Raw genomic sequence first — 26,096 nt, forward strand, 5'->3', positions numbered from 1 at the left:
CAGTTGTACAACTGTCCTCTCTCTCTCTTCTCTCCTACTGTCTCTCCTCCCACCCTCTTTCTGCCCACCTCTCCTCTCTTCCTCCTCTCTCTCCTCACCCCAACCGGTCGAGACAGATGACCGCCCACAACAGAGTCTGGTTCTGTCAGAGATTTTTTCCTGTTAAAAGGGAGTTTTTTCTCTCCACCGTCGCCAAGTGCTTTGCTCATTGTGGGATTTGTTGGGTTTTCCCTGTAATATTGTAATATTGACCTCACTATGTAAAGTGCCTTGAGACAATGTATGTTGTGATATGGCGCTATACAAATAAAATTGAATTGAATTGAATTGAATTCTTCTGGGTATATGAAAGTGAAACCTTATTTTAATGTATTTCACCATGAATTTATTTTGTATGTCAAAGCCCTTAAAGTTTTGAAAAAAAGTAATGCAGTAAAACTTTTTAACATTATTGAAGAATATTATTTCCAAAAAATGCTCTAGCTTTATTTTTAACTTAATTATTGATGTTATTTGTTTTTTTCTGTCTTCTTTCTTATTTATATTATTTTATAATATTTTCGCACCTGATCCTTTATAATACGGTGAAGAATTTTGAGCCATATTGTTTATATATGGATTTGTTAAATAAAAATAAAGTAAATAAATAAATAAAACCCGTTGCGTTGTTTCCATGTATTTATTCTCGCGAGAAGAAGGGGTTGCCAAGGTACCGGGGAACGCAGCGTCGTCCAAAACTGTAGATGGTCCATGCCGACCAATGAGGTCAAACCTGACCGTACCAAAGTGGGGCTCATTTTAGGGGTGCGCTAAGTGTCTAAGTGCGCTGAAATATATATTTGCTTTGCAAAAGAAATTCAGCTTTTCACAGACATCAAACGAACGGTTACAGAATCGTCGTCACTTTAATTGAAGGCGTTACACGTTTCAAACGTGGACATTATTACGAAGCGCTGTTTGTTACATTGTGGCTGAGTTCGCGTGTGGTTCCGTCCGCGCCAACATTGAAAGTGTTCGTGAAAGTGGACACCGCTGTCTGTTGGTTCATTTAACTGAAGGAAGGCTAATGTCTGCTGGTAACCTGAAGTTCCTGCGTCAACACTTCTCACAGAAGAAATACATACACGTCTTTTAGGGACTGAAGAAGTACGTCGTGGTGAGTAGTTTAGTTGTATAATGAAAGTGGTGGTATGGATGTGGCGAACATGGTGAACACAGTTTATGATGTAACTTTAGCATCGTGCTCGCTAGTTCGATTGAAAAACTATGAAAGGAAGGATTCACTTCACGGTGCCTTGCAGTTGGTTATAACCAAATCTAAATATTTCTTTTAAAATAAAAGTGTTAACCTGGCTTTTACAAGCAGTATTTTTCCATTCATTCCATGGTATTTCAGCATGCCCCATGTAGGCTGCAGTGGGTCTGTCATGTCCCTGAGACCACCTCCGTTTCCCCTGAAATCTGCAGAGGAGAACTTAGTGTCGATGTGATGTTGGGAAACCAGGCCTGTCAGAGCTGGAGCGTGTGATTCCTAGAAGAGTTGTGAGGGAACACAACATGGCACTTGTTGCATAAAAAGAGGAAATCCACTTGAGTATCAGAGGATATGAGTCTGGTCTGGTTTAAAGGTCACATATAAGCTTCACACTGCTGGACTGTTGTTGTATTTACACACGTGGGTTTGTTTTTTTTCACAAGAGGGCGGAGAGCAGTTCCCTTTTCTCCATCAGAGCAGGAAGTTAGGGGCCTGAAACATGCTATTGTTGAATCAGACATCCTCTTCCTGTATTGGTCTGGTTTTCTTTGAATCAGCAAGTTTGAGTCTGGAGTCAGATTAAGAATCTGGATTTTTTTGAGCAGATCAAGACTCAAGGTGGTAATTTTTTTGTGGGTTGTAAAATAACCGAGTCCTGAAACTTGGGGTGGATTTGGATTGTGAGACTACAAATTGGACTACAAAAAATGCAGCAGCTCCATCCAGCATTTTTCAGTGTATGGCATATAATGCTTCATATGTAATGGTAATTTACATGATGACGTGAGTCCCTTCTTTGTCATATTCATACTTTTCTTCTTCTTCTTCTACTTCGGATTTATTAGTTTACGTTCGTGCATGGCATGTCGCGTTAAAATATTGCTGCCGCATTGAATTGTGGGGCTCTTATCATGGCTGCCTATTAAATACTTCGGGGTAATTTCACGATTTAGGTAACTTCCTAAGCAAATTTCAAAATTCAACCGCACCCTTGTTTTTTCTCTCCTCATGTTTGCCTGGAGGTCAAAGCTCGGCTTCACCTACAGAAACACATCCTTTTGATTGTTCATTAAAGACTTTCTGTTGACCTTCTCACTGGCCTTTCTTGACACCAGCTATAATGTGGGAAAAGGACACAAACCAAAGTATGTTGGTTTGATAATTGGCTCACACTCCCTGAGGACAGTAACTGACTTCCAAAAACTGTTCACCTTGGGCAACAGTTATAAACACATCGGCTTGTAATTTCCATTCTTAATCATTTTCAGTCCAGGAATGTGCGTCCTGCAGCCTAGAAAAGTCAGTTTACACTGCACAAGGTCTTTTTTTTTTACGGTATTTCTTTTATTTAAATGGAAAAGGCATATGATTTTGTAAATGTTAGTCACAGCTCATGACAGGGTGCATTTAGCAGCGCGCAGAGAAGCCTCCTGTTATTCACATCTGTCTTTTCAAGAATCTGCAGATACTTTATTTCCCTCAATTAGACAGAGGGGACATCAAATGGGAGGAAGTGTATCGGTTGGTGGTGTCTGGAAAGAGACTTACAGGGGTTTTAAGTTCACAACACACCACAAGACAGGGGCTCACCGCAGCCAACTAGTGTCCTTGTCAGGGGCTGTACTTTTAAATCCGTGGTGTTAAAGCATGAGATGGCTTATGAAATGCACTTGGAAAATGTTGTCTGATTATATTCTACTAGAATTGGAGCTGTTTGTCTAATTCAGAAGCTCAAATTGGCCTGAGCAGCGTCTTTGCAGAGCTGGGGAGGGGAAAATAATATATAAGTCATGCTTAAAAACTCAAGATGATGAATTCTAAAGTGAAATTTTTTTTTCTTTTTTTAAATGGACGCCGATAAAATTTAATCTTTTCATTTGTCTTCACCATGTCGTTTGATTGTTTGAGTAGACCACTTTGATGGAAACAATAACACTCATTATGTATTGGCAGCAATTTTGATAAGCAACAATCTAATATATCTGGTGTGAGGATTTTCTGCTTGACTCTGTTATAATATCCTGGGACCCAGATGAATTCTGGGAGCTCATTTAATTTGCTCTGCTAAGCTGTCTGGATCCCAACCATTGGGAAGTGATTTCCCTCCGGCAGACAACTTGCCAGTCCAATCACAACCGATTATCTGAGAGTGGGCGGGGTTCATACTATGACACAGAGAGAAGCAACTTTTGTTGATAACCAAGGCTGCCGCTGTTGAACGAGCGTTCGACTAAAAGTTCCCCAATATTTTAAAATTTCTCCCACAAAAATGGCAACACTCGTTCACAGAATCTGTGGAATCATCATCCCAGACATCTCCTCGCTGCTGTAGTCTTTTGACATTTTCACATAATTCGTTGCTCTCATGTGTTGTAGGTCTATCCAATTGCGTCCGGAGGCCTTTTGGTCTGCGTCCGTGGGTAACGCCTCTTAGAAAAAATTGAGAGGTCCCAGACTAACACATTAGTCTGGCTATGCCATGCTACATTTATATCATAGCATATTGAATAAAATTGGGGGTTGGACTAAAAAAGAAGACGCTTCCAAGGGCTCTTGGAAACTGTGATAGAAATTTTTCGATATTTTATTTTTATTTATGTATAATAACGGCATATTAATTGATTAAAGAATAGCAATGTTTGATTCAGCTTTACACCAAGCATATGTTGCAGATTTTTCCTAATGGAATATCTATAATGTTTGACTTCTGGGCAACTACCAAAGATTCTGATAAGACAAAATGTTTTAAATGGCTGGATTTAGATAGGAAAGTTGCATATTAATGATTTTTCTTGAAAACACAAACACATAGTTGGCACTATAGGATGTATGCTTGAACTGCTATGTTGTGCAGAAAATTCTGAAGCCATTAAATAGTAAGTCAACATGTTTAATGTTTGGTTCATGAAGTGTGCTCTCTGTGTCGCTCTCTCTGTCTTTTTAATTTTTTAATTAATTTTCTAAAAATTTTCAGTATTTATGATGGTGATGCCTTGTGCGTTTAGCTGGCTTGGGCAAAAACGAGGGAATCTGTTCTAATGAAGGGCTATGGTCGATGTCTGCAGTAATATCACAGTTTGTGCTCCACATAGACACACACTGGAACATTCAATCTTGGCTATTACATCATCCTGCTGTGATGGCATGCACAATAGTCTTAACTGAGCACTGCAGCTAATGCCGGTGATGTTGTGTTTTCTCTCTCGGCTCATCCAGAATGTCTGTAACAGACAGCAAGCCTGTGATTAGCTGGAAAATATATTTTTCCTACCAAACCTACAAACCAATCCGTCCATGATGAATAACCAGGAAATAATAGTGTGGCCTGTGCCGGATTGTGCTCCACTAGCTGGGGCCTATACTATTATAGCCATCACCATTATTGCAGAAGAACACGGGAAAATTTGTTTTGTTTTTCTATGCAGCAGTGCAGAGTTATCCCACACTTAACATGGGGACAGTGTGGTCCAAGTGTTGTCACAGAAAAAAATCCACACCGCCCCTGTTGCAAAAATCCACAAGTGCTATTCACCGTGTTGCAGGGACTGAGTCAGAGGCTTAAATGCTTTTCTCTCTCTCTCTCTCTCTCTCTCTCTCTATGTGTATCTCAGGCTGATGTCAGTTCTGTGGTGCTAACTGTTTGGGCTTTATCTTGGTGCTATTGTAGCTTTGTGTGCACCTTATCTGCACTGCCGTGTGTTGATGGGTCATATTATTTTTGCCATCATTTTTAAGACCAGGCAAAGTAATATGCCCTACTAGACCAGAGAATACAACACACACACACACACACACACACACACACACACACACACACACACACACACACACACACACACACACACACACACACACACACACACACACACACACACACACACAAACGGGATACTGTACTTGTGTAGTCACCGTTGATTCACTCTTACAATAAGTGTCTGGTTCCCAGAGTCTGGCCCAATTATGATTCTTGACTCAATCTGCATGTGGCTTGTTGTCATATACTTAGCAGCAAACAGGTTTTACTTCACCAGGCACAAAATCCCAGAATCACACGACGAATTTACAAACGTGTTTTCTGCACATAGAGGCCAGATCAGCTAACAGCTGCATTAAACACAGAATGATGAAGTACAATAACATCGCACAAGCTCCTCCTCTGTACGTTACCTCTGATCCAGCACATCGCTGTCAGTTTGTCTCAGGCTTACCAGACAAGCCGTTTGCATGTGAGGACTCGGTGTGTGCACGTCCTGAGCTGCTGACCTCTGGTAGAGTTCAGTAGAGCGGAGACACATGTTGACAGGACAAGGAGTCACGCTGACGTCGGGGGAAGACACATGACTAGTACTGTCTCGGGTATTTGGGTCAGAGAGGGTTTAGGCCAGTGTTGTACTTTCTGCTTTTGCAAATTACGCGAGGTTCACAAGGGTCCACCCAGGTCCCACTGACATAATTTTGTACTTATAAACAAAAATTGGTATATAATAATCTAATGTATATGTTCTGCAGTTGGGTCAACCCTCATCTGCATTATTACTTGTTATCAGGCTACAGTGTGACAGTTACTTACAACTAAAGACTCATATTAGGTTCAGATCAACAAACAAGCCCTGTGAATCTTCTCCCCATTGCTTACATTGTGCATAAGTGCATAAGGTGTCTATGTATCTCTTCATGGCCAGTATAAAAATGAGGAATGATTACACCAAGCAGAACCTGGTTCAGTATTCTTAGTTTAGGTTAAAGGAACCTTCCCTTTATAACATCTCCTGCTGCTGGTAATGAGTGTACATATGTATATACATGTGCATGTTTGTGCGTTGTATAATGTCAGACTCTGTGTGTGTGTGTGTGTGTGTGTGTGTGTGTGTGTGTGTGTGTGTGTGTGTGTGTGTGTGTGTGTGTGAATGAGTACTGCCGCGAGTGTGTTTGATATGTAACAAAGTGTGTGCTCTTCGGTTTTCATGAATCCCTACACGCCCACACTGTGAGCTGGGAAGAGCATTAGCATGTGGGTGTGGATGTGTTTGCTCATTTATTTCTGGAGGATCTCCCTTGTCAACCATCTGCTCAATCCCTCCAAGACAAACGACAGCAGCCCGGATGCCGACCTTCGTTTCCATCTTTCCCTCCTCATTTTTTTTCCCTTGCCACAGGGCCCCTGCTTCCTCGCTACACGTGAGAGAGAGAGACTGCCCTCTCTCTGTTGTCATCGCCTTTGGCTATTTAGAGATCGCTATTTAGCAACATGCTTCTGGTTAACCATTATTTACACTGCTCCTCTACACCTGACCCACTGACCTTTTAACCAGAGAGCTCAGACCAACAGGTTTGAACATGTCTTTATGTTGACGATCAATGTTACAGGACTAACTGTAGCTGCAAACTGTCTGCAGATACACGTGAGGGCTATGCAATCTATCTCAAAGAAATGTTATTGTTTTGTGTCAATGTTCATTGAGTCAACTTCTTAACTGACACTTACAAACTCTATTAAAAGTAGCTTTTGTTTGATTTATGTAAAAAAAACCAACAACCCTTTAATGATTTTACACATGAAGTTCAGTTGACCCTTCACGAGCAGCAGCAGTATCAGAGATGTCATAAGAGTAGAGACAAACAACGTAAAGAATCCTGAATAGAATAGTCCATAATGCCAAAGATGGTGGTTGTATTTGACACATGTCCTGAACTGGTATCAGATGGAGTTCAAATCAGGATATCAGAGAAAAACTTGTGTCATGCATCAACTTTAACTCCAATTTATTCAAACATCAGATGTAAAATATCACATCGATTCATCTCTAGATTGAGCTGTAAAAACAAAAGTTGGTGACATCCCCACCTTTGCGCATGTGTAGTAGAAGTAAAACCTTATGTGGGGCAAAAAATTCATTAATGCATTTTTGATATGTAGTTTTTATTTCTTGTTGTCCGTTAAAAGTGCAGTCACAGATCTCTCCCCTTTCCTTTAGAGAGGATTCTGGTCTTATTATGGCTTTGCCAAGATGGCTGCCGACTTGTGAGTCTTGCCTACAGGCATCTTGTCAGGTAAAAACAACGATAGTTACAGTTCTCTTCCACGGCGTTGGAGGGAACTTCTAATTCTAAATGACCTTGATGTGATCAGGGTTATCATTTTTCATGGTTTTCTAATGTGACAATTTGCATATATATATCTATATGACACTAAACCAAAGATTTCAGATTTGTTGGGGAGATGAAACAAGATTTTACCTTGGGCTTTGGGAAATATCGAGGGACATTATAACCAATTTTTTGTCATCACATACACCAAATGATTAATTGAGAAAATTACAGATTAAATGATTATGAAATTGGTTATTTATTGCATCCCCAATTCTGGGAATTGTCAGATTCAATGATTTGGAGCTTTGGGGCCAAGGACAAAGGATCAGCTGCCTTTGTAGAACTCATGCTGAAAATCTCCACTGTTGCTCTGTTGTCTCACTGTATGTATCATGATATTACATGACCATATCATACAACCTGTTTTTGTTCTTGTGAACACATATGTAGATGATACCTTCATTATGCCAAAAACATCTGACGACATAGTTCAAGGTGACGTGTCCCTGGATGGTCTGAAGAGGATATGTCATTCAGCTGACCAGCAGGCACATGCACACAACTGTCACTTGCTCTCTTTGAATTATTAACAAACCTTTTTTTGAACTGAAATCAGAGTTTTGTCCGCTGTGGGGCAGTATGGTTTTTTTATCTAAATTCAGATTTTGGTGGGTCAGGGGCTTTGAAATGTGTCACATGTTGCCCTAAAGAACCCACAATGTTTAAACAAGCTCAAGATATCTGCGCTGCCTGTTTTCGGCCTGATGGAGTATTTAAAAGACGACACACACCGAGTGTCAGTGCAACCAGGCCCTCCAGAAATTAGAGTTTCAACTGCCACCTGTTATCATTCGTGAAAGTCAAGACACCAGTTGCAAAGTTTTAAGGCCACAGCCACGCAACAGCTTGTGCTCGTCGCCTGCATCATTACAGTAGTTTTGTCCATTTTATACGCACATCTCGACATTGTTCATCACTTGGCTCAGGAGACTGATTCCAGTTTACCAAACCAGGCTGCAGTGCGTGTTCGTGCGAGCTAGGGTGTAATGTGAGCAGTAATGTGAGATGTTATTCCCTGCACGTGTGTGCGTGCACGTGTGTGTGGGTGTGTGGGTGCAACAAGTGACAGAGGTTGTGATTTTGGTGTGAGAGAAAGAAGCTAGAGCTGCAGTAACTTTACACCCCTCTCCTTCTTTTAGATCCCACTATAAAAAGACATCTCCAGCTGATGAATCAAAATGAGAATCAGTGAACAGAGCATCCAGACCATAGTCTCATCATTGTGTGGGTGAATAATGGATCACACAGTATTTGGCCAAATGAGAAAGCACCATGCACACACACTCATACTCCAACACACACACACACACACACACACACACACACACACACACACACACACACACACACACACACACACACACACTAATGCTCTTAATCCACCTGTCTCCTCTGTGTCTCTGAGCAAAGGTGTGTTCTCATGGAGGCATGTTACCACTGCCAGAGGGGATGGTGGGATGCTCATAGGGTATTATGTTGAAAATAGTTCCCCATGGCACAGAGATCATGTGGCTTTCACAAGATGTGGAATGACACAAAAGGTAAAAAAAAAAAAAAAGGAGAAATTAGAGAAGGAATTAAAAGCAGAAATGCTAAATATGTGATTGTTTGCCAGGCCCATTCTTTGGAAGCAAGGCTGGAAGGGAGGGGAGGAAGGAAGGGAGGAGAAGGTGTTAACTTAGGTAGTGAAGGTGTTGGAGTTTGTTGACCGAGCTGAATAATTTATTGTCTGATCCCACTGGCTACTGCTGTGTGTTTTGGACTCGAGAGCAGCCACTTGCTTTTCCTCCACAGTGAGAAGTGGATGTCTGCTCCCTGCTGCAGCCTCCGGAGAGTCACTGACCACCGCGTGTTCGTTCTGAGACTTGCCTGATTCTGTGCGTCAGTTTGTCTACGTGTGTGTTTGTGTGTGTGTGTGTGTGTGTGTTTGTGTATGTGTGTGTGTGTGTGTGTGTGTGTGCGCGCCGCAAGTTGGACTGGTGCACTCCACCCTTGCTGACTGCTTTAAATAAGCAGCGCTGTGTGTGTTTGGACTGTGAGGAGAAAGGGCAGCTCAGCTATGGTGTACGGGAGGTGAAGTAAACCACTGATATAGGAATGCAGACAAGTGCATTTGCTGGTTTAGTCTTGTAGGAGAAGGTAAACTCACCTACACTTCGTCAAGTATTATCATTATCGACTTTCTTATGCAAAAGTTGAATTCAGTTTAAACTATTTTGCTGGACACTGTGTTGTTTATGGGGCCTCCTGCAATGGCACTCCTGTTATGGCAATGCAGGTTTGTAGAAACCATCAGTCATTTATTTGGCAAACCCACCTAGTTAGTCAAACTATGTTTCCATTCTTTTTCATACTGTGTGCATATTCTAATGCTACTCTAAAGTATCATAATGCACCAAGTAGATTTATCAACCAGTTAATTTTTCTGATCACTCGTGTTGTCTGTAAAATGTTTTATTAGGAAATGCCTATACGATTTTTTTCAGATTTCTAGTATGAATCCTGATGATATGTACATTTACAATCGAGGAAAACTACTAAGTGCTGGTTTGTATGTTTAGTTGAATAATTACTGAAATGATTATTCAACTCTTTGAATAGTCGACTAACTTCGTCTATTAAAGTAGCTACCACTGTAGCTCTAGGAAGTAGTGTCTAATGCGTGAACTGAACGAGAACAGAGAGTTGTAAATGTAAACCTCTTTTGCTTAACCAGCTGCCTCGTCTGTCCAAAAAAGTGGTTGTCGTGCAAAGCAAAATCAGTCCTGGAATTTAAGTTGCACAAGTGATTTGCCCCCGTACTGTAAACACTGTTTAATTGATGATCTCCGAAATTGATTGTTTTCACCAATATTCCCACTGGTGATACTTTATTCACTTCTTACTTACCACCACATCTGCAGGTTTTAAAACAACAACATAAAAATAATTTCCTGTGTTACCGGAGCCACTGCCATGGATTGTGGAAATTCATAAGAAAATGAGTCAGGAAAGGTTGTGCGATTAACAAGAAAAGGCTGCTTCCTGTTCTCCCAACTCTGTTCCTGCTGAGGGGGGTGGAGTCCACCTCAGCAGTGGGAGGAGAAGGAAGGGAGCATATTACTAAGGAGCAGAGAGACACTCAGGTTAGTGTTTATTTTGCTTGCTCACACGCTGGAACACACAACACTGGCGCTCGTACCAGCCGAAAGCAGCGGCGCACACACACTCCTGCCTGCTACTCTCAGTGTGACTCACGACTCCTGCACCACAGAGACCCACTTTAGGATCTTACTGCCTGTACACATCACGTAAGTAAACTTAATCTTCGCTCCTTTTTCTCACAGATCAGTGATCAGGCAGCAGTGCTTCTTGCTCTGGTAGCAAACTCCTACACTTGAGAGTGATGTTCCACTTAATTATTATAGTTGTGATGTCTTCCTGAATTTTTATATGAGTGATTAGTTTGTTGAGGATGATAGCGAGAGCATGAGCATTAGGTTTTCACTGTGACGCTTGTGGACTTGACCCAGAGCAATGTAAATAGAGCCATTATAATAGAGGCAGCTATTGTCTGTCTCTGTTTCTCTGCCTGCGCTTCCTTGAGCTTGTTCTAAAAATACTGGTCTTGGGTATAACATTTGGCAGCTCTGCTCCAGGACTATTCTCACTCTCATCTGTAACAGGGTGAGAAGCTGAGCGACAGGCTGGATGGGTCCGTGTGTTGTAACTTTAACAAGTTTGATGCTGATCTTTCCTGCAGAAAAAGGAAAGTGTTTTTCGGAGAGCGTTATCTCGCCCTTCAGATGATGTCACGGACACGTGTTGATAAGGGGTCAAACGTCTAATGAACTCTGATGAGCCATGTGAGGTTTCACTTGTGGTATGAAGTTGGCATATAATTTAATTTGTAGGGACGAGTGTCTGTATGTAGTATGTACCCGTGTGTGTGTGTGTGTGTGTGTGTGTGTGTGTGTGTGTGTGTGTGTGTGTGTGTGTGTGTGTGTGTGTGTGTGTGTGTGTGTGTGTGTGTGTGTGTGTGTGTGTGTGTGTGTGTGTGTGTGTGTGTGTGTGTGTGTGTGTGTGTGTGTGTGTGTGTGTGTGTGTGTGAGAGAGAGAGAGAGAGTTGATCGCAAAACATTTAGAAACACTGATCTGCAGATGTGAAAATCCCGATCTGCAGATCAGTTTGGTGAGTATCATCACAGTTTCCATGATCCGCAGAAATTCTTTGCTGGGTCAGAATTATTTCACCCTCTAGAGGCTCAGCAATGTCAGAACCTCTGCCTGCTCGGTAAACCTGAGGGCCTGTAAAAAGTCATGCTAGTTATCGGGTGCAGACAGAAAAAATGCCATTGGGTTTAGTTTTCTTTAAGGGAAGACTCAGCCACTGGCTCCCCACTGATTATTCGCTCAGTCAAAACTCTGTTCATGGCATAAACACGCAGAGAAAAAGAGGATGATGACATTCATGGATGACGGATACACATAAGCACACAGGACAGGATTTAATTTGAACCCTCCCCACCCCACCATTGGGTGTAATTGTGCATGGATGTGTGTGTTTCCTGGGGCCACAGACGCAGACAGTGATGGCCAGAGATGGAGGAGGGGGTTGAAGAGGGGAGCAATGGAGGGAGAGAGTGGGGGGATGGCATACAAAGATGGAGCTAGATGCTATAATAACTGTCTGCTTATGGTTCAGTGGTTGTTTTTGCAGTGGACTAGACCCCAGTGCATATAACGGTTGCATAACTCTGTAGTCCAGACTCTTCACTCATGCATGTGTGTCAAGTTCTCCACCCGGCCGAGAGCTGCTTTCTGTGGGAATGAGCAGTGTTGCCAGAGCTGATAAAGGCACAGCACTTTGTGAAGGCCTCTGCAATATAACCATAATCTCATATGCCAATATAGGTCATTTCATATCCAGATGTGAAGATGTCACAGCAGCTGTTACCTCCTTCCGTCTTCGTCCGTGATTCTTTGCCATATGGTGTACAGCGGGCTCAAGCCTCATGCAGTGTCTGAGTTTCGGGTTTGTTTTCAGCACTCAACGACTATACTTACGTGGCTCTGATCCGTAGACTCCGTCTGTGCTGTTTGACATGATTTTTGCATAGGTTGTAAAAGAGGTTAGTTATGTTTTTTAATCTATTGTGAGGACCGGTCTGCGGCATCATTTTCAAACTACAGTTTTCTGGTTGGTGTCAGACTTTTCTAGCCTGGGACCCGGACCAATTGTGGGAGCTCATTTCATTTGCTCTGCCAGATTCTGCCTGGATCCCCTACATCGGGAAGCGATTTTCCTCCCGGCAGAAAACTTGCCAGTCCAATCACAACCGATTCTCTGATAATGGACGGGTTTATACCGTGATGCGGTGAGAAGCAACTTTTGTAAACAACCAAGGCTGCTGCTGATGAACGAGCATTTGACTAAAAGTACCTGATATCTTCAAATTTATCTCCACTAAAACAGCAACACTCGCTGCTCAACAAAAACTCAACATCTCCTCTCTGCTCTAGTCTGTTGACATTTTCACATGATTCGTTGCTCTCACTGGTTTTTAAGTTTATCCAATTGCATCGGGAGTATGTTGGTAACGGCTCTTGGAAATCGAAAATGAACTGAAAGGTCCCAGACTAATACCCATTTGAGTATTAGTCTGGCTACGCCAGGCTAAGACTTTTCATGCACAAACCACATTAATGCGACAGAAGTAGCCCCCTGTTTTAGGTACGACCTTTTGTCTTGGCTGGTCCTATTCCTGCTCCTGTTCTGAGTTACTGTGTTCTGTGCAACCAACGTTCACTGTTTGTGTTGCCTTCGTGTTGCTTTCCTGTCTGCATCCATGCTGTATGGAGGAACAGAAAGCGTTGCCCAAAAGATGAAAAATATTGCGGTAAAGAGTGTGATTTGCGACACGACAAAACAATCGATAAAGCATCATATGATGTCACGTGATGTATATCATTTTATGGCGCAGCGTTCACCGTGTGGCGGAGCCAGAGCATTGGGTTGAATCCTGTGAAGTGTGGTGCTGTGGTGCCGTGCTGCTCGCCTCTCTGTCTTCATTAGCTGTCTTTGGACCTCCCTAAATCAGCCCTGAGGGGGAGTGGCTGATAACCTTTTCAACCCTTCTGTTAAGATTTTATTGACTTAAAAACCGAAACCAGGGCGTCCCAGTGGGGTGATGGGCTGGTGCTTTTGTGTTGCATGCACATAATCTGATAGGCCACAACCTGGGTAATCATGTAAACCTAAAATTTGTAATGAGATAAGGCTTTTATTCAACCAGAACAAGAGCAACAAGAGTTGGTCAGACTATGGAAGTGTTACAGAAAGGTCTTTTACTACTTCCTGTAGTGGTAGTCAGCGATTCTAAAGCAATACATGTTTTGTTAAAATAATTGAATATTTTCTCACCGTCCACCAGCTGTCGGTTCTGTGTGCGTCGAATAATCAAAAAATGATGTGCACCTCACAACACTGGTGCAATTTGTACACATCACACGTATACACGTTAAGATACATGTAGGTTTCCCGACCTTTCAACCCTTTCTTTAATTATTGACTATTCCACAAGTCCTCGCTCCAGCAATATTTTTGATGACATGATTCGTTGCAGTCTCTGGACACTTGATATCTTTTTTTATTTCTTGGTAAAATGGTGATGAGAAAATAGAGGACAATGGATGCTCTATGGATCTCTGTGCTCAGTAATACGCTGCTGCTCTTCACTGGTGTGAGTTGGCGTAGTAATACATGGCCAAAGTACGCTTGAAAAAAAGTGCAAAAATAAATGGCTGTCTGGCGGCAAACTAAAGCAGTGAAAAAATACATTATTTAGCATACAGTTGAAAGGATATATTTAGGTATGCATTTAAAAATGTGGCGAAAAAGACGTTTTTCGGCGGTCCCCTCTGCAACAGTAGGAATCAGACTTTTTCTACATCCACTTCTCCTCCAAAATCCGTAAAATGACAGCGCTGATCACCATCTCCATATGGTATTATATTAACTATGCATAAGTACCTCATACAACCCCACTTCAAAGGTTATTATTTCAGCCCTGTCTGCTTGTTTATTGGCCAGATTACGCAGCAACTGCCAAAAGGATTTCCTCGAAACTTGGAAGAAGGATGGGACATTGGCCAAGAAAGTACCCATTCAATGTTGGTGTAGGTCTGGGAAAAGGGGCTGGTACACTCAAGACTAAACATGCGATTTGATGCGGCCCGATTGAATTTAAGGAGACTGTTGGGCCTTGTCGGAGGTATGGGCTCTCCTGAGTGCCATTCTGGTTTTCTGGTGTTGTTATCTTTGTTAAACAGCGGTTAGATTAGATAGCCAGTCACAGCCACAGCTTACTTCAATGTGTGATTCCTCTAAAGCAACTGCCTGGGCATTGTGTACCGACTTCACAGCAAAGAGGCCGGTCGGAGTGCCCAGAAATAGATGAGCAAAGGTCACCGTAAAAACAGGGTCAGCCTGCTCGTCACACACACAGTCAGAAGCAAACACTCCAGCTGAGCACATTTGTTTGTTTTTCTGTCTTTCTCACACATTTCCTGTTGTGCAATGTATCACTGCCTCCTGCTTGTCCCTCCAGTGGGTGACTCACCACTGAGTAACTCGCCACAAAGTGCCCACTGTTCTTTCTGCCTCCGCCTGGGGTGAAGGTGACTCTTCCAAATGTTAATGAAAGAGAGATTTTCCTCACAGGTTGAAGGATTTTAATATTATTTTCTAGCATGTAACTGCACCCCCAGGATACTGAATCTTCTCCAGCACAGGGACGATGTTGTTGTTAAGGCAAAAATATAGAAAAAGAAGAGTGAAATAATTTCACCTTTGTCTGAACAAATATACAGAACAGCTGAGGTCTCATTTGCAGGGTTGATGCTTTATGTAAACCATAACAGGATGAACGGTGCTGAACATAGTGTTGGCATTTCTCTGTAAATGAATCAAGCCATGGTCTGAGTTTCCAGAGTTCATCTTTTTTGTTTGTTTTTTACCCCCAACACTATCCCATTGTTTACTAAATGTAATGATGTCAACAGAGATTGGAATCTTGCTTCACATCAGAAACAATATCTACAGATTCCACATATATATGGTGCTATTCCTCCTGGTATTTTCCGCAACAAATCAACCAACTGCAGAGCTGATGATCTGCTTCCTGTGGCAAGCACATGCTTAGTGTACGTTAATGGTCATGTGATATGTGTTTTCAGGTGTTTGAAGGATAGAGATGAAAACTTAGTAATGTGGATGTAGCCTGAACAACACTGTCTGTCTAACCCTTTTATGCTCTCAGGCAAACAAACAAGGCCCACACAAAAGTCCAGGATCAGTTAAATGTAATCTTTAAGCTCTTTCAGAGGAGATATTCTACCTTTTGCGAGTTTCTCGTTGGACAGGAGGGGATATCCGGTGACATCTTTTTAGGTGGAGTCCCACTTGTTTTCTTTTCAGTCTGAGGTCAACGTCCGCTGGTACTAAGGCCACCACGACAGGACGAGCCTGATGGCGTCACAGAACACGCCGACGATCACACCCTGTTCCTGTCACACAATGTTTGCACCCTCACAGTGCTGCATTTTCTAGGAAGACAGGTGTAAAAAGCTGGTCTTTCTCTTTCCTCTGCTCCTGAAATCCACTTCCTTACGTGCTGATGTTTGCTATTTACTCCGTCAATCATTTGCTTGGCGGTAGAAAATACTAGCCCCTCAAATTGCTCCCAGTCACGAGCTCTCCCTATACTGTAATTAGCGTTATGCAGGCTGGTTGGTAGAGGACCAGAGTCATTCAGTTGTGGTACAGTGCTCGTCATCTCTTCCTACATCCGAAGCTTCCCCTGCCTCCGGCTCTAACATACACACTTCTACCTTTCCCTATTTTTATTTTTATTATTCTTTCTACAGTATGTCTTGATAATATACTACTCACCCACTCAGTCACTAGCCAATCTCTCACAGACACACACAGCACACATCCTAAGCCATACAATTACCCACTAATATGACGGTTAGAAAGCCGAATTTAAAGCAGTCCGATTCATAACAACACAGCGGTTTGCATAGTTTTATGATAATCTAACGCAGCAAGTTTCCATCATGCAATAGAAAATATCATTCCGTGGTCTGTCGCTGTGGTCGGTGCCTGTGGTGCGCTCGTCGCTTTTGGAGACATCAGCTGTTTGTGTAACAGCAGAACAGAACATGAACGGAAAATAAAAGATGGAAAGTAAGAAAAAGAAAAACAAGTCGAACAGGGCAGGATGAGGGGATGTTTTTGTTTCCCTTAGAAGTTGTCGCAACCTAATTCAAACACACACACACATGCATGGACCCGTGCTTGATCAATTTGCACTTTGTTCTGTGGAAGCCAGAGGTGTAACGCACACATTAGCCCCACAGCAGTCATTTTCGTTTAGCTTTCTGACTTCAGACACTGAGGACACAAATGTCAGTAGACTGAGGACCATCTCGGCCAACAGAGTGTTGACGGCTCTTCTCGTCGCCGAGCTCTGACGAAGGACTGGGTATTCATTTGCCTACTCCCAAATCTGATCTCCACAAAGTGTGACTTCATTTATCAGCTGTTATTTGAATGTCGCTCCTTTATTCTGCCTCGTCATTCTGTATAAACGGTACAAACACAGATTGGGGGAGCATTGGTGCTGTTGTGCTACAGTACACTTCACGCCTCTGATCCTGGAACCCTGGCATGCTATATCCAAGATAGCACACAGAGACAGCAGGATCTCTGTTAAAGAGGCTAGTGGCAGAACTGTTGCGGTCAATAAGATAACAAAAAGACGGAATAATGAGTAGATCGTGGGAATGTAGTTATCAGCTGAAAAGGTTTTTTATGGGTGTGTATATGTTTTATACAGCTCTTGCAGCTCTTGCAACATGTATTCTTTAGCGTGAACTGACCTTATGATTCGCTAAACACAGTTTCCCTCTGTGTTTATGTGATTCGTCCACTTTGACAAAGTCAAGCCGCTGGCCATTCTAAGAGACTTTAATGTGTGCAAGACATGAAAAGTCTCTAAATCTGGACTGAAAACACACACGTGTTTTTTAGGAGAGGCCTTTGTACCGGTAATGACAAGGCCACAGCGTACGAAACCTGAGGTAGTTGAGGTTTCTCCGACCAGACAGTTTGTCTTCACCATTTCTGGTAAAGTCTTTTCCTAGGACGTGTTTCTATGAATGGACACATAGTGTATACAACCATTTCTATAATCACCTATAGCTACTGCACTGACGCTGGTGTTGTGAGTGACTGGGCAGAAGGCCTTCATTCCTGCTGAGGGCTTTTCCTTCTTCCTTAGAAGGTCCTTTTTAGGTTTTAAAGATTTTCAAGAAAAGCACAAAATATGCAAACATAAACTGACATATATGTCTTAGGGAGTAAGACTCAGAACAATATTATTAGATCTATTGACTTCACCTTAATTTGAGCAGCAAAGAGGCAGACAAACCACCGAGGGGAGAGAAAGGGAACAACAGGTATAAGAGGTCCCTTCAATCAAACTGTGGGTGTTTTGTGCGGCGTGGCTGTAACTGTTCGACTACCTTAGCGCTCATTGTGGGTAATTTAGCGCCAGGTTATGACATGGAAGAATTATCCATAAAATAACAAAAAAAGATCTGTTCATTGATTTTCATATTTCATCTGTCCGTAATGAGTCCGACAGCGGGCTCAAAGATGTTTTAATATAGTACTGTGTGTGTGTGTGTGTGTGTGTGTGTGTGTGTGTGTGTGTGTGTGTGTGTGTGTGTGTGTGTGTGTGTGTGTGTGTGTGTGTGTGTGTGTGTGTGTGTGTGTGTGTGTGTGTGTGTGTGTGTGTGTGTGTGTGTGTGTGTGTGTGTGTGTGTGTGTGTGTGTGCGTGCGTGCGTGCGCGCGCGCGCGCGTGCGTGCGTGCGTCTCCCTCAGCATCATCATATCAAAAGTTCAAACTGATCGTCATCATCGTGTCATCTAGAGTTTCTGTCGTCCTCTAACTGAAACTAACTAAACAAAAGACCCTTTCTTCCTACATAACATAACAAATTTCCTCCTCACTCGGACCACTCTCTTTCTTCTGCCACTCTTATTTTTCTCTGATGCAAATGTGTTTAATTTAAGCTGAACTATTTTAAACCCTCGTTTGGTTTGTCACATGGTAAAGATGTGTGTGTGTGTGTGTGTGTGTGTGTGTGTGTGTGTGTGTGTGTCCAAGTGTAAGCTGTCATGGTTGCTTTTGCTCTGTCTGCTGCTGGTCGGCTCTTCGTGGATGAGTGAGTAGGAGATGTGAGACAAAAAACAGCATCACATGTTGAGGGAGGAAGCAAAGGAAGACTGCTATAAAAAGACTAATTAAAAATGTGTGGATAGGAGATATGTTGGAGGTGAGTAGGTGGAGGAAGAGGAAGGGGGGGGCGGTTGTGATGTAACTCTGGAATATAATGTTGTAAACGATAAAGGAGGGGAGCGATGTGGAGTTGTGTTGGGGGTAGATGTAGAGAATTATTTTTTGGGGAAATTGTAGCTTGGAGGAAGGGGGTAAATATAGATGAATGTTTCTGAGCGAGTAATTGGGTGTTACAAAAAACTTTCACTGTCCTTTTTCACATTTCTTTGTCTGTAAAGAAATACTGAATGTATTCGGCCAGCTTGTGGAAACTGAAATCATTGCACTCCCGAGCACCAGCTGCAAGGTTCAAATCAAAATGAAAACAGAATAACGTTGTTCACACTGTCAACAATTTGTCTTCACTGTGGTGAAACGCATAGAGCAAGACGAGTTGAACAGTCTTGCAGCCTTTCACTGTGTTCAGGGGGTGTTTTCCACAATGTTTCCACAATGTTTTCACGGCTCCCCCGCTGAGCTTGATGCAAGTCAGTGTCAAATATTGCAGCTGTTTTGCCTGTTGTCCTCCCTTCTCTCTCTTTCTCTACCCCCTTGCTCCCTTCAAAGAATTTTCATTTGAATGAAAACCCTGCCTCGGTGTTTTGTTTGCGCCTGGAGGGGGGGAGGAGCCCGATTGGTCAAAATCCCTTTAGAGTTGAACCAATGCGAGCACGCCTCCCGTCTACCATCCCGCCCCCTGTGCCCCAGCCAGGCTCCTGGCCTGACGTGTGATTGGCCGACTGGGAGGAGCCAGACGTGGTATTAAAGCCTGTCCCGTCTGCTCCACTTCAGTGTTTAAGAGAGCCACCGTCTGTCAGCCAGAGAATTGTGTGTGTGAGTGTGTGTGTGTGTGAGAGAGAGAGAGAGAGAGAGAGAGAGAGAGTGTGTGTGTGTGTGTGTGTGTGTGTGTGTGTATGTGGATGTTTTGAAGAGTGAAAAACGGACAACAGACGACAGTGTTCTGCCATTATCTGACTTGGACTCCCATCTGTTTTTAAACCCTCTCCAGGACTGTGGGGCTCTGCTGCCGAGTTGCCGGCCGGCTTTTTGTGTGAGCTGGCCAGACGGACTGAGGCTGAACACACGAGTTGAACGGACATCGCATCTGGGAACCTAAAGGCTGTCGTGTTGCCGGGATCGTTGCCGGCTGATCTACCCGACCTCTATTTGGGATAAGGCGCTCCCATCAGATCAGCTGCGCTGTGGCTGACCCCGATCCGCAGCCTCAACCCCCTTCTGGGTCACTGCTGAGCTAACAGCGGTGGTCTGGCCGGACCCGATGTGGAATTTGACCCCGACTGACCCTGTCCCACAAGTAGCCTTTCACTGAGCCGGGACTCGGAAAATAGGAAGGATAAAAGAGCGAGAGGGGCGACGGGGAAGAAAGGAGGAAGAGAGGGGAGAGAAGTGAGAGCAGCAGCACCACAGTGACCGGTAAGGAAGTTAAAGGGGGCTCCGGGAGGAGGGGGAGGAGATTGGGAAGAAAAGCGAGAGTACAAAAGATCTCTTTTCTTAAGCTTAGAGAGGACATGTGGGAGCTCTAAAAGGATGTTCGTGGAGCATTAAAGCCCCACTCTCATCGCTGCTTCAGTCTACCATACACCTCCTGTTCACAACATTCTGGTTGTTACATTACAGCCATATAACACTTTTGTTTACAATTATTAAACAATCTTTGTCTTATTATTTCTCTCAAATCCTGATCATTCACTCTGTCATTTCTTTTCTTTTCACATAATTTCAAACTATTTCAACTATTTTTGACTTGAAAATCTTTTTTCCCCTCTGCCAGCTACTCAAGCATGCCGGTAGAGACGCTGCGGCCTTCAGATGGCCGCCTGGCCGGAGTTCCCTTCACTTCTGCCATGCCCTTCAGGATACTTAACAAGGGCCCAGATTACTTCCGTCGACAGGCTCAGCCCGGGGCACGTAAACTTAGTGCGGTGGAGCGCCTGGAGGCCGACAAGGCAAAGTACGTCAAGAGTCAGCAGGTGGCCCTCACCCGTCAGGCTCCCATCAAAGCACCAATCATCCGCAAGCCCCTCGTTCCTCCGGGGATGATGCTCCATTGCCAGATCAGCAACCCTCCGGCCCGCAAAGTTCCCCGCTGCCCAAATGACGTGGAGAATCGGGGAGGAAGAGAGGGAGCTGAAGGGAGAAAAGGACCTGCTCTTAACTTGGATATTCTGAATAATCTAATCAATGATGTATGTGACGGACCGGTGCCCTGTTCCCAGTTGTCTTCATCTACCTCCCCCTCCTCGTCATCTCCGTCATCGGGGGCTAAGAGCATCGGCAGTAGCCTGTCAGCAGAACAGGAGAGGAGCAGCCGACTCCTCAATAACCTGAAACCTTTGAATCATGGCACCACCAACTCATCAACTGCCTCCTCCTGCACTTCCTCTCCGCTCAGTAACAACCTCCGGACCCCTGCAGGAGAACTCACCCGGCGTCCACCCCCTGTTCCAGCACGAGCACCACGCATTATGGTTCCAGCGCCCTATAGCTCCCCTAACTCAGTGACAGTCCGCAGGGTGGATGTTCGGCCTCAGGCTGAGATAAGAAAGCCTCAGAGGGCCCAGCTGCAGCCCCAGCTCAGGCCCAGACAGACTCCACAGGGCCAAGTTCCACACCCCCAGGTCCCGCCTCCACCACCTCCTGCACCCCCACACAACCAACCTCACCCTCAACAGAACACCCCCTCCCAAGCTCTGCCCTCCCCTCCAGCCTACCTGCCGCCCAGTCCCATGCTGGTGCGAGCGGGCATGATCCCGCCAGCCTCCCCCGCTTTCACCCGCATATCCAACGCCAGCTCCAAGGGGTCTGCCCGTAAGCACCCATCCTTGCACCGCTCCAAATCGGACCTGAGCGACCGCTACTCCCGCGCAACAGCCGACCTGGAGCGGTTCTTCAACTACTGCGGGCTGGACCCGGAGGAGGTGGAGGGGTTGGGCGGAGTGGAGCGCTTCACAAAAGCCAACTCGGACATTGTGTCCATCTCCAAGCTCCGCAGCGTCAGCACGCCGAGCTCAGAGTGCGGAGACGAGGCGGAGCGGGCGAGGGACAACGAGGATGACGAGGACGGACCTGCTGGGGCCAATGAACGGGTTCCCTACGGCATCTCCGTCATCGAGCGGAACGCTCGGGTCATAAAGTGGCTATATGGTATTCGCCAGGCACGAGACACTAACAGCATTGTCTCCAACGTATAGAACTATGTGGAAAAAACAGGGAAGCAGACCTTTTTGTACGTATGTACATGTCTTTTTATCTGGGCTGCGAGTCAGGAAGATACATTTCCCTTTTCCTTCACTTGATCTTGTATAGCAATACTGGTATAAGGAAGCAATAATAGACTGTTATAAATGATGATGTTGAGGAAGAAGACAGATGATGTTTGCAAATGTTTTTCCTCATTTAAAGGTACTTAGTTTGTGTTTGTGTGTGTGTGCGTGTGTGTGTGCGTCTGCGTGTGTGGGTGCGTGCATGCGGTTTGTGCGTGCAGTTCGTGTGTGTGTGTGTGTGTAGCAGAGAGCTTTGCAGCAAAAAGCCGAACTGGAAATTGGCCACACACAGTGTGTTGACTGGCGAGCAAGCGCCAGGAAGCGAACAATGTTGATACTGTGAAACGTCACAACAAAAGCTTCCCTAAACTATTTTTTTTAAACAAACCCTTTTGGCTGTTAGGCTGTTATTATTATAAGACAATTTTTTGTCCGCATGTGAGTAAAACGTTTGTTCACAATTTTTACTTTAAGGGAAAGTCATCTCAACAAAAAGCACACACACATTACTCTCACACAGGCAATCCCGCACAGATGTACATTCAGGTCATTTACAGTAAACCTAGTACAGCTCGCGGCATCTGTATGTCTGAGTGCAACATTTCTCTTGACACGTGTTTGCATCGGAAAACATGGTTTTCGTGTCTTGGGTCACACTGCGCTGGTGCTGTTTACTGCGTACTATATGTCTTGGCACGGTTGAGCGAGAAAGTCAGGTGATGAGGGATGATCTCATCAGTGGATGGTTGAAGTAAGTGTAGCATGAGGAGTTATTTTGCCTCAAGAGAAATAATCAAAGGGCGGGTGAAAGGAAGAGTATCAAGAGATATCTACGGTGTATTAATATCTCTGTTGTTCTGTAAGTGTCTCAGGAAGATGTATTTGATATACTAATGAAAAAAGGACCAATATTTATTTGGAAAATGTAATTTAATGTATTTTTTACTATTTGATTAGTGTACAGAATTCAGTCTTTTTGTGCTCTGAAGTGCAATCTCATCACGTCTACTACAGCTACAGTGCAGTTTATGTAGGATCAGATTTTTCAAGCTAATGCAGGCACCAGTCCCAAGTGTGAATGTTGTCTACGGGGGGGGCTACGTGTAACTTGTGCCCTATGGGGAGCACGACAGGAAGTGAGGTTGTCGTGTGTTTATTTGACTTCCTCGTTGTAGCGCTGGAAGCAAGAGAGGAGGTCTGGCTCCCCCTGTGCAAGCTCTCCACCCTCTGTGTCCAGCTTCTTGGAGCTGTTCCAGCCAGGTTTCCCTCTTGCAACCTGCAGCAGCAGCCGCATCCGAGCGCTGGAGAACGTGGCAGCAGCAGCAGCAGCAGCAGCAGTGACAGTGAATTAAGTGTGCTGTTGAATCTGGCACTGGATTCCCAAAGAGTCTACAAGTGAAGAAAGTGCTTTACCATGGTTGTATTCTAAACAGTTAATAAAAAAAAAGTTAATGTTAGCTGTTTTCTTTTTCTTCTTCATCTTTGACGTTGACTGTAAATATGATGGTCGACCCACATGGTTTCAGTGCAAGGCAGCAAACAGTCGCTCCTCAGCTTTCCACAGTGTTTTTGTTGTTGGGATCGTCTGAACTCCGGTCCAGTTCGGCACAGGCAGATGTTTGGTCTAATCTCATTTCAACATCAATAATTGACGCGCAGCCCTTTTCGGCAAGCTCCCCTGGATCATTTTTGTTTACTTTGATAGTGTTCTACATCATCTGAGATGACGAAATGTGTGCACACACACAATCTCTCACTCCAGTCTTGGACTCGCAGTCCATAATTAAGTCTCCACATGAAAATGCACAAATTGTTGTTGTTGTGTGCCACAGTCTGCAGCCTGGTGGGCTGTTGCGACGACCCCACCCTGTTGCAGGGCTCTGGACCCTCTGAACAAAGCAACTGCTCAATAAAACGCTCCGTTGGAGGGGTGCAGAGTGTGAAATGAATGGGTGTAGAAGGGGTCCACACTAAAAACTTATCCATTCACTGCATTGTAAATTTTGGCCAAAGAAAATTATAATGCTGCTGGAGAGGTCATCCTTTTCCAAACTCTCTGGAATTTAATTTTTACTTAAATAAATTAAAAAGAAAATGGTCTAAATCAAGGGTTTTCTCTGTCTGATAGTGTGTGCCTCCTCTCAGATGCAAATGTGATTATGATTAGTGAATTTAATTATTTGATTCCATTGGCATTAACCATGTGATCAGAGAGCCTGATGATCCTGTTTGACTTTACTTCAGACTGCAACAGATACATAAAAATCTGCCCTAATGCTTTTATTAGTTGTTGAATGTGTGTAGAAAATCATCACAATCTCTGAATTACAGCATTTCTTCAAGCAAATCACACACATTTAGGCTTTTCTACTTGATCTCTCTCTCCGCCTCCTCGGGGAGGCCTGCCTCCAACTTTGAAAACTTATAGTTTGAATCAAAGCATTACAGGCAGAGAATCCTGCCTCCTACATTTCCCAATAATACAACCTGTTTGATGTGTGTCATCATATGACCACAAGAGTACTAAACCACGCCACGCAGACTTGCTCCCGGGATCAAACAGCACTTCTAATGTGTGTCAGTTTCTCGTGCCTGACTTAACCAGAGCTTTTCACACAGCAGGACTGTGGCTCCTTCAGTACCTGTGACCACTCACGCAGAATCCCCACTCACCCCATCACTGTAAACATCGTCTCCAGGATGCGGTGATTTAACGCTCTCGATCGACTGGCTTTGAGCGTGTGGGTGGCTGGAGGATTGGAGAAGTGTGGTGGAGAGCGCACTGTTGAAGTGATGAATATTGCCGCCTGGAGCCTGGGGCTGGCCATCATGACAGCCAGCCGCCTGATCTCCCAGGCAGCTCTGATAAACGGCCAGCAACACTGAGGGGAGAGGGAGACGAGCTGCAAAGACCAACAGCAGTTTTAAAGGAAGAGGATTGGAACAGGACGAGACAGGAAGTTAGTGGGGGGAGGTAGAAGTGGGAAGAAGAGAGAGATATTGAGGGAATGAGCTACGATAATGTAACTCAACTCTAATGTGACAGGAGCAAATAACCTCAATACGTATTGATATCCTTTAACCTTAACCATAACCCTTTGTGTAAATAAAATGTGTTATACATTCTGTCACATTGTCATTTTCAAAGGAAACGATCATTAGTTAGTTATCCAGTGGTGCCATCAGTTTTCATTTAATTTTCCTTTGTAAAAAGATAATTAAAATCATTGTTTTCATTATTGAATTTAGGGCTGCATAAAGTGGAAATAAACTTTTTGTTCAAACTTGTCATTATGAAGTTAAAACTCATTGCACAGTCTAATGGCGATAGAAAAACGACACCATCTGTGCTTATATTGGTCCCTATAAGCCTTGCTTATACATTATTCTCTTTGCCACCGGGATGTGGTTTTCGCAAAAGAATTACGACTCCATTTACAGCACAATAGAACTGCGGAACCCATTGCGGAACCAAAACAAGGAAGAGATGGCGGTCGATGGAACTGCCGAATTGATAAAAACAGCTAAACCTCCGGAAAGAAAAAGGATCCTGTTGATGGAGGAACAAAAGCCGACGAAGAAGGAGAGTGAGAGAAAAAGAGATAAAACAAGAGCTCTGAGACTTCAAAAGGCTTCAAAATGCCATGTGGTTTGTTTTATTTCTACTAGATCAGTAAGTAACACAACCAACATATTTTTTTTTTTTTTACTGTTACAGGGCGCTAGTTAAAGCTAGGAGCCAGAAAACGAAGTAGGAGCTGCAGTGTACAAACTTCTTTCTTCTCCTGCGTTGTCTCCAAAGTGGTGCTGACAACTTCCTCAGGAACCGGCTCTGAGGAAAAGTCCCTTCGTCCGTACTGGCGTCTTGCGACTGCAGTGTCTTTACGTCAGCGTCCAAACAATAATACTACCTGGAACCACTAGGGCCATGAAGGTTGTCTATTGCCTCTTTTACAAGGAGCTAAATATTTAACATCATCCCATTGGGCGCCTATTTTACAGCCTATTACAAGTATTAA

At 43.9% G+C, this 26,096-nt stretch overlaps 1 protein-coding gene across 4 annotated transcripts; it reads left to right on the forward strand.

The window, feature by feature from the left end:
• The first annotated feature begins 1,001 nt into the window (after positions 1-1,001).
• On the forward strand, positions 1,002-25,368 carry wu:fa11c10 (protein FAM110B). 4 transcript variants are annotated; one of them, XM_035645573.2, is made up of 3 exons: positions 1,002-1,156; positions 19,803-20,227; positions 20,586-25,368. In XM_035645573.2, the coding sequence occupies exon 3, from the start codon at positions 20,596-20,598 to the stop codon at positions 22,003-22,005; it is 1,410 nt and encodes a 469-aa protein (XP_035501466.1). In that variant the 5' UTR covers positions 1,002-1,156; positions 19,803-20,227; positions 20,586-20,595; the 3' UTR covers positions 22,006-25,368. The 4 variants fall into 4 exon arrangements, with proteins under 4 accessions (XP_035501466.1, XP_035501467.1, XP_035501465.1 ...); XM_035645574.2 differs by having other exon boundaries at positions 1,008-1,146; XM_035645572.2 differs by lacking the exon at positions 1,002-1,156 and adding an exon at positions 10,538-10,695.
• Positions 25,369-26,096: the final 728 nt, after the last annotated feature.

Source organism: Scophthalmus maximus, chromosome 3, assembly GCF_022379125.1.
Source record: "Scophthalmus maximus strain ysfricsl-2021 chromosome 3, ASM2237912v1, whole genome shotgun sequence".
In the NCBI taxonomy this organism is placed as follows: domain Eukaryota; kingdom Metazoa; phylum Chordata; class Actinopteri; order Pleuronectiformes; family Scophthalmidae; genus Scophthalmus; species Scophthalmus maximus.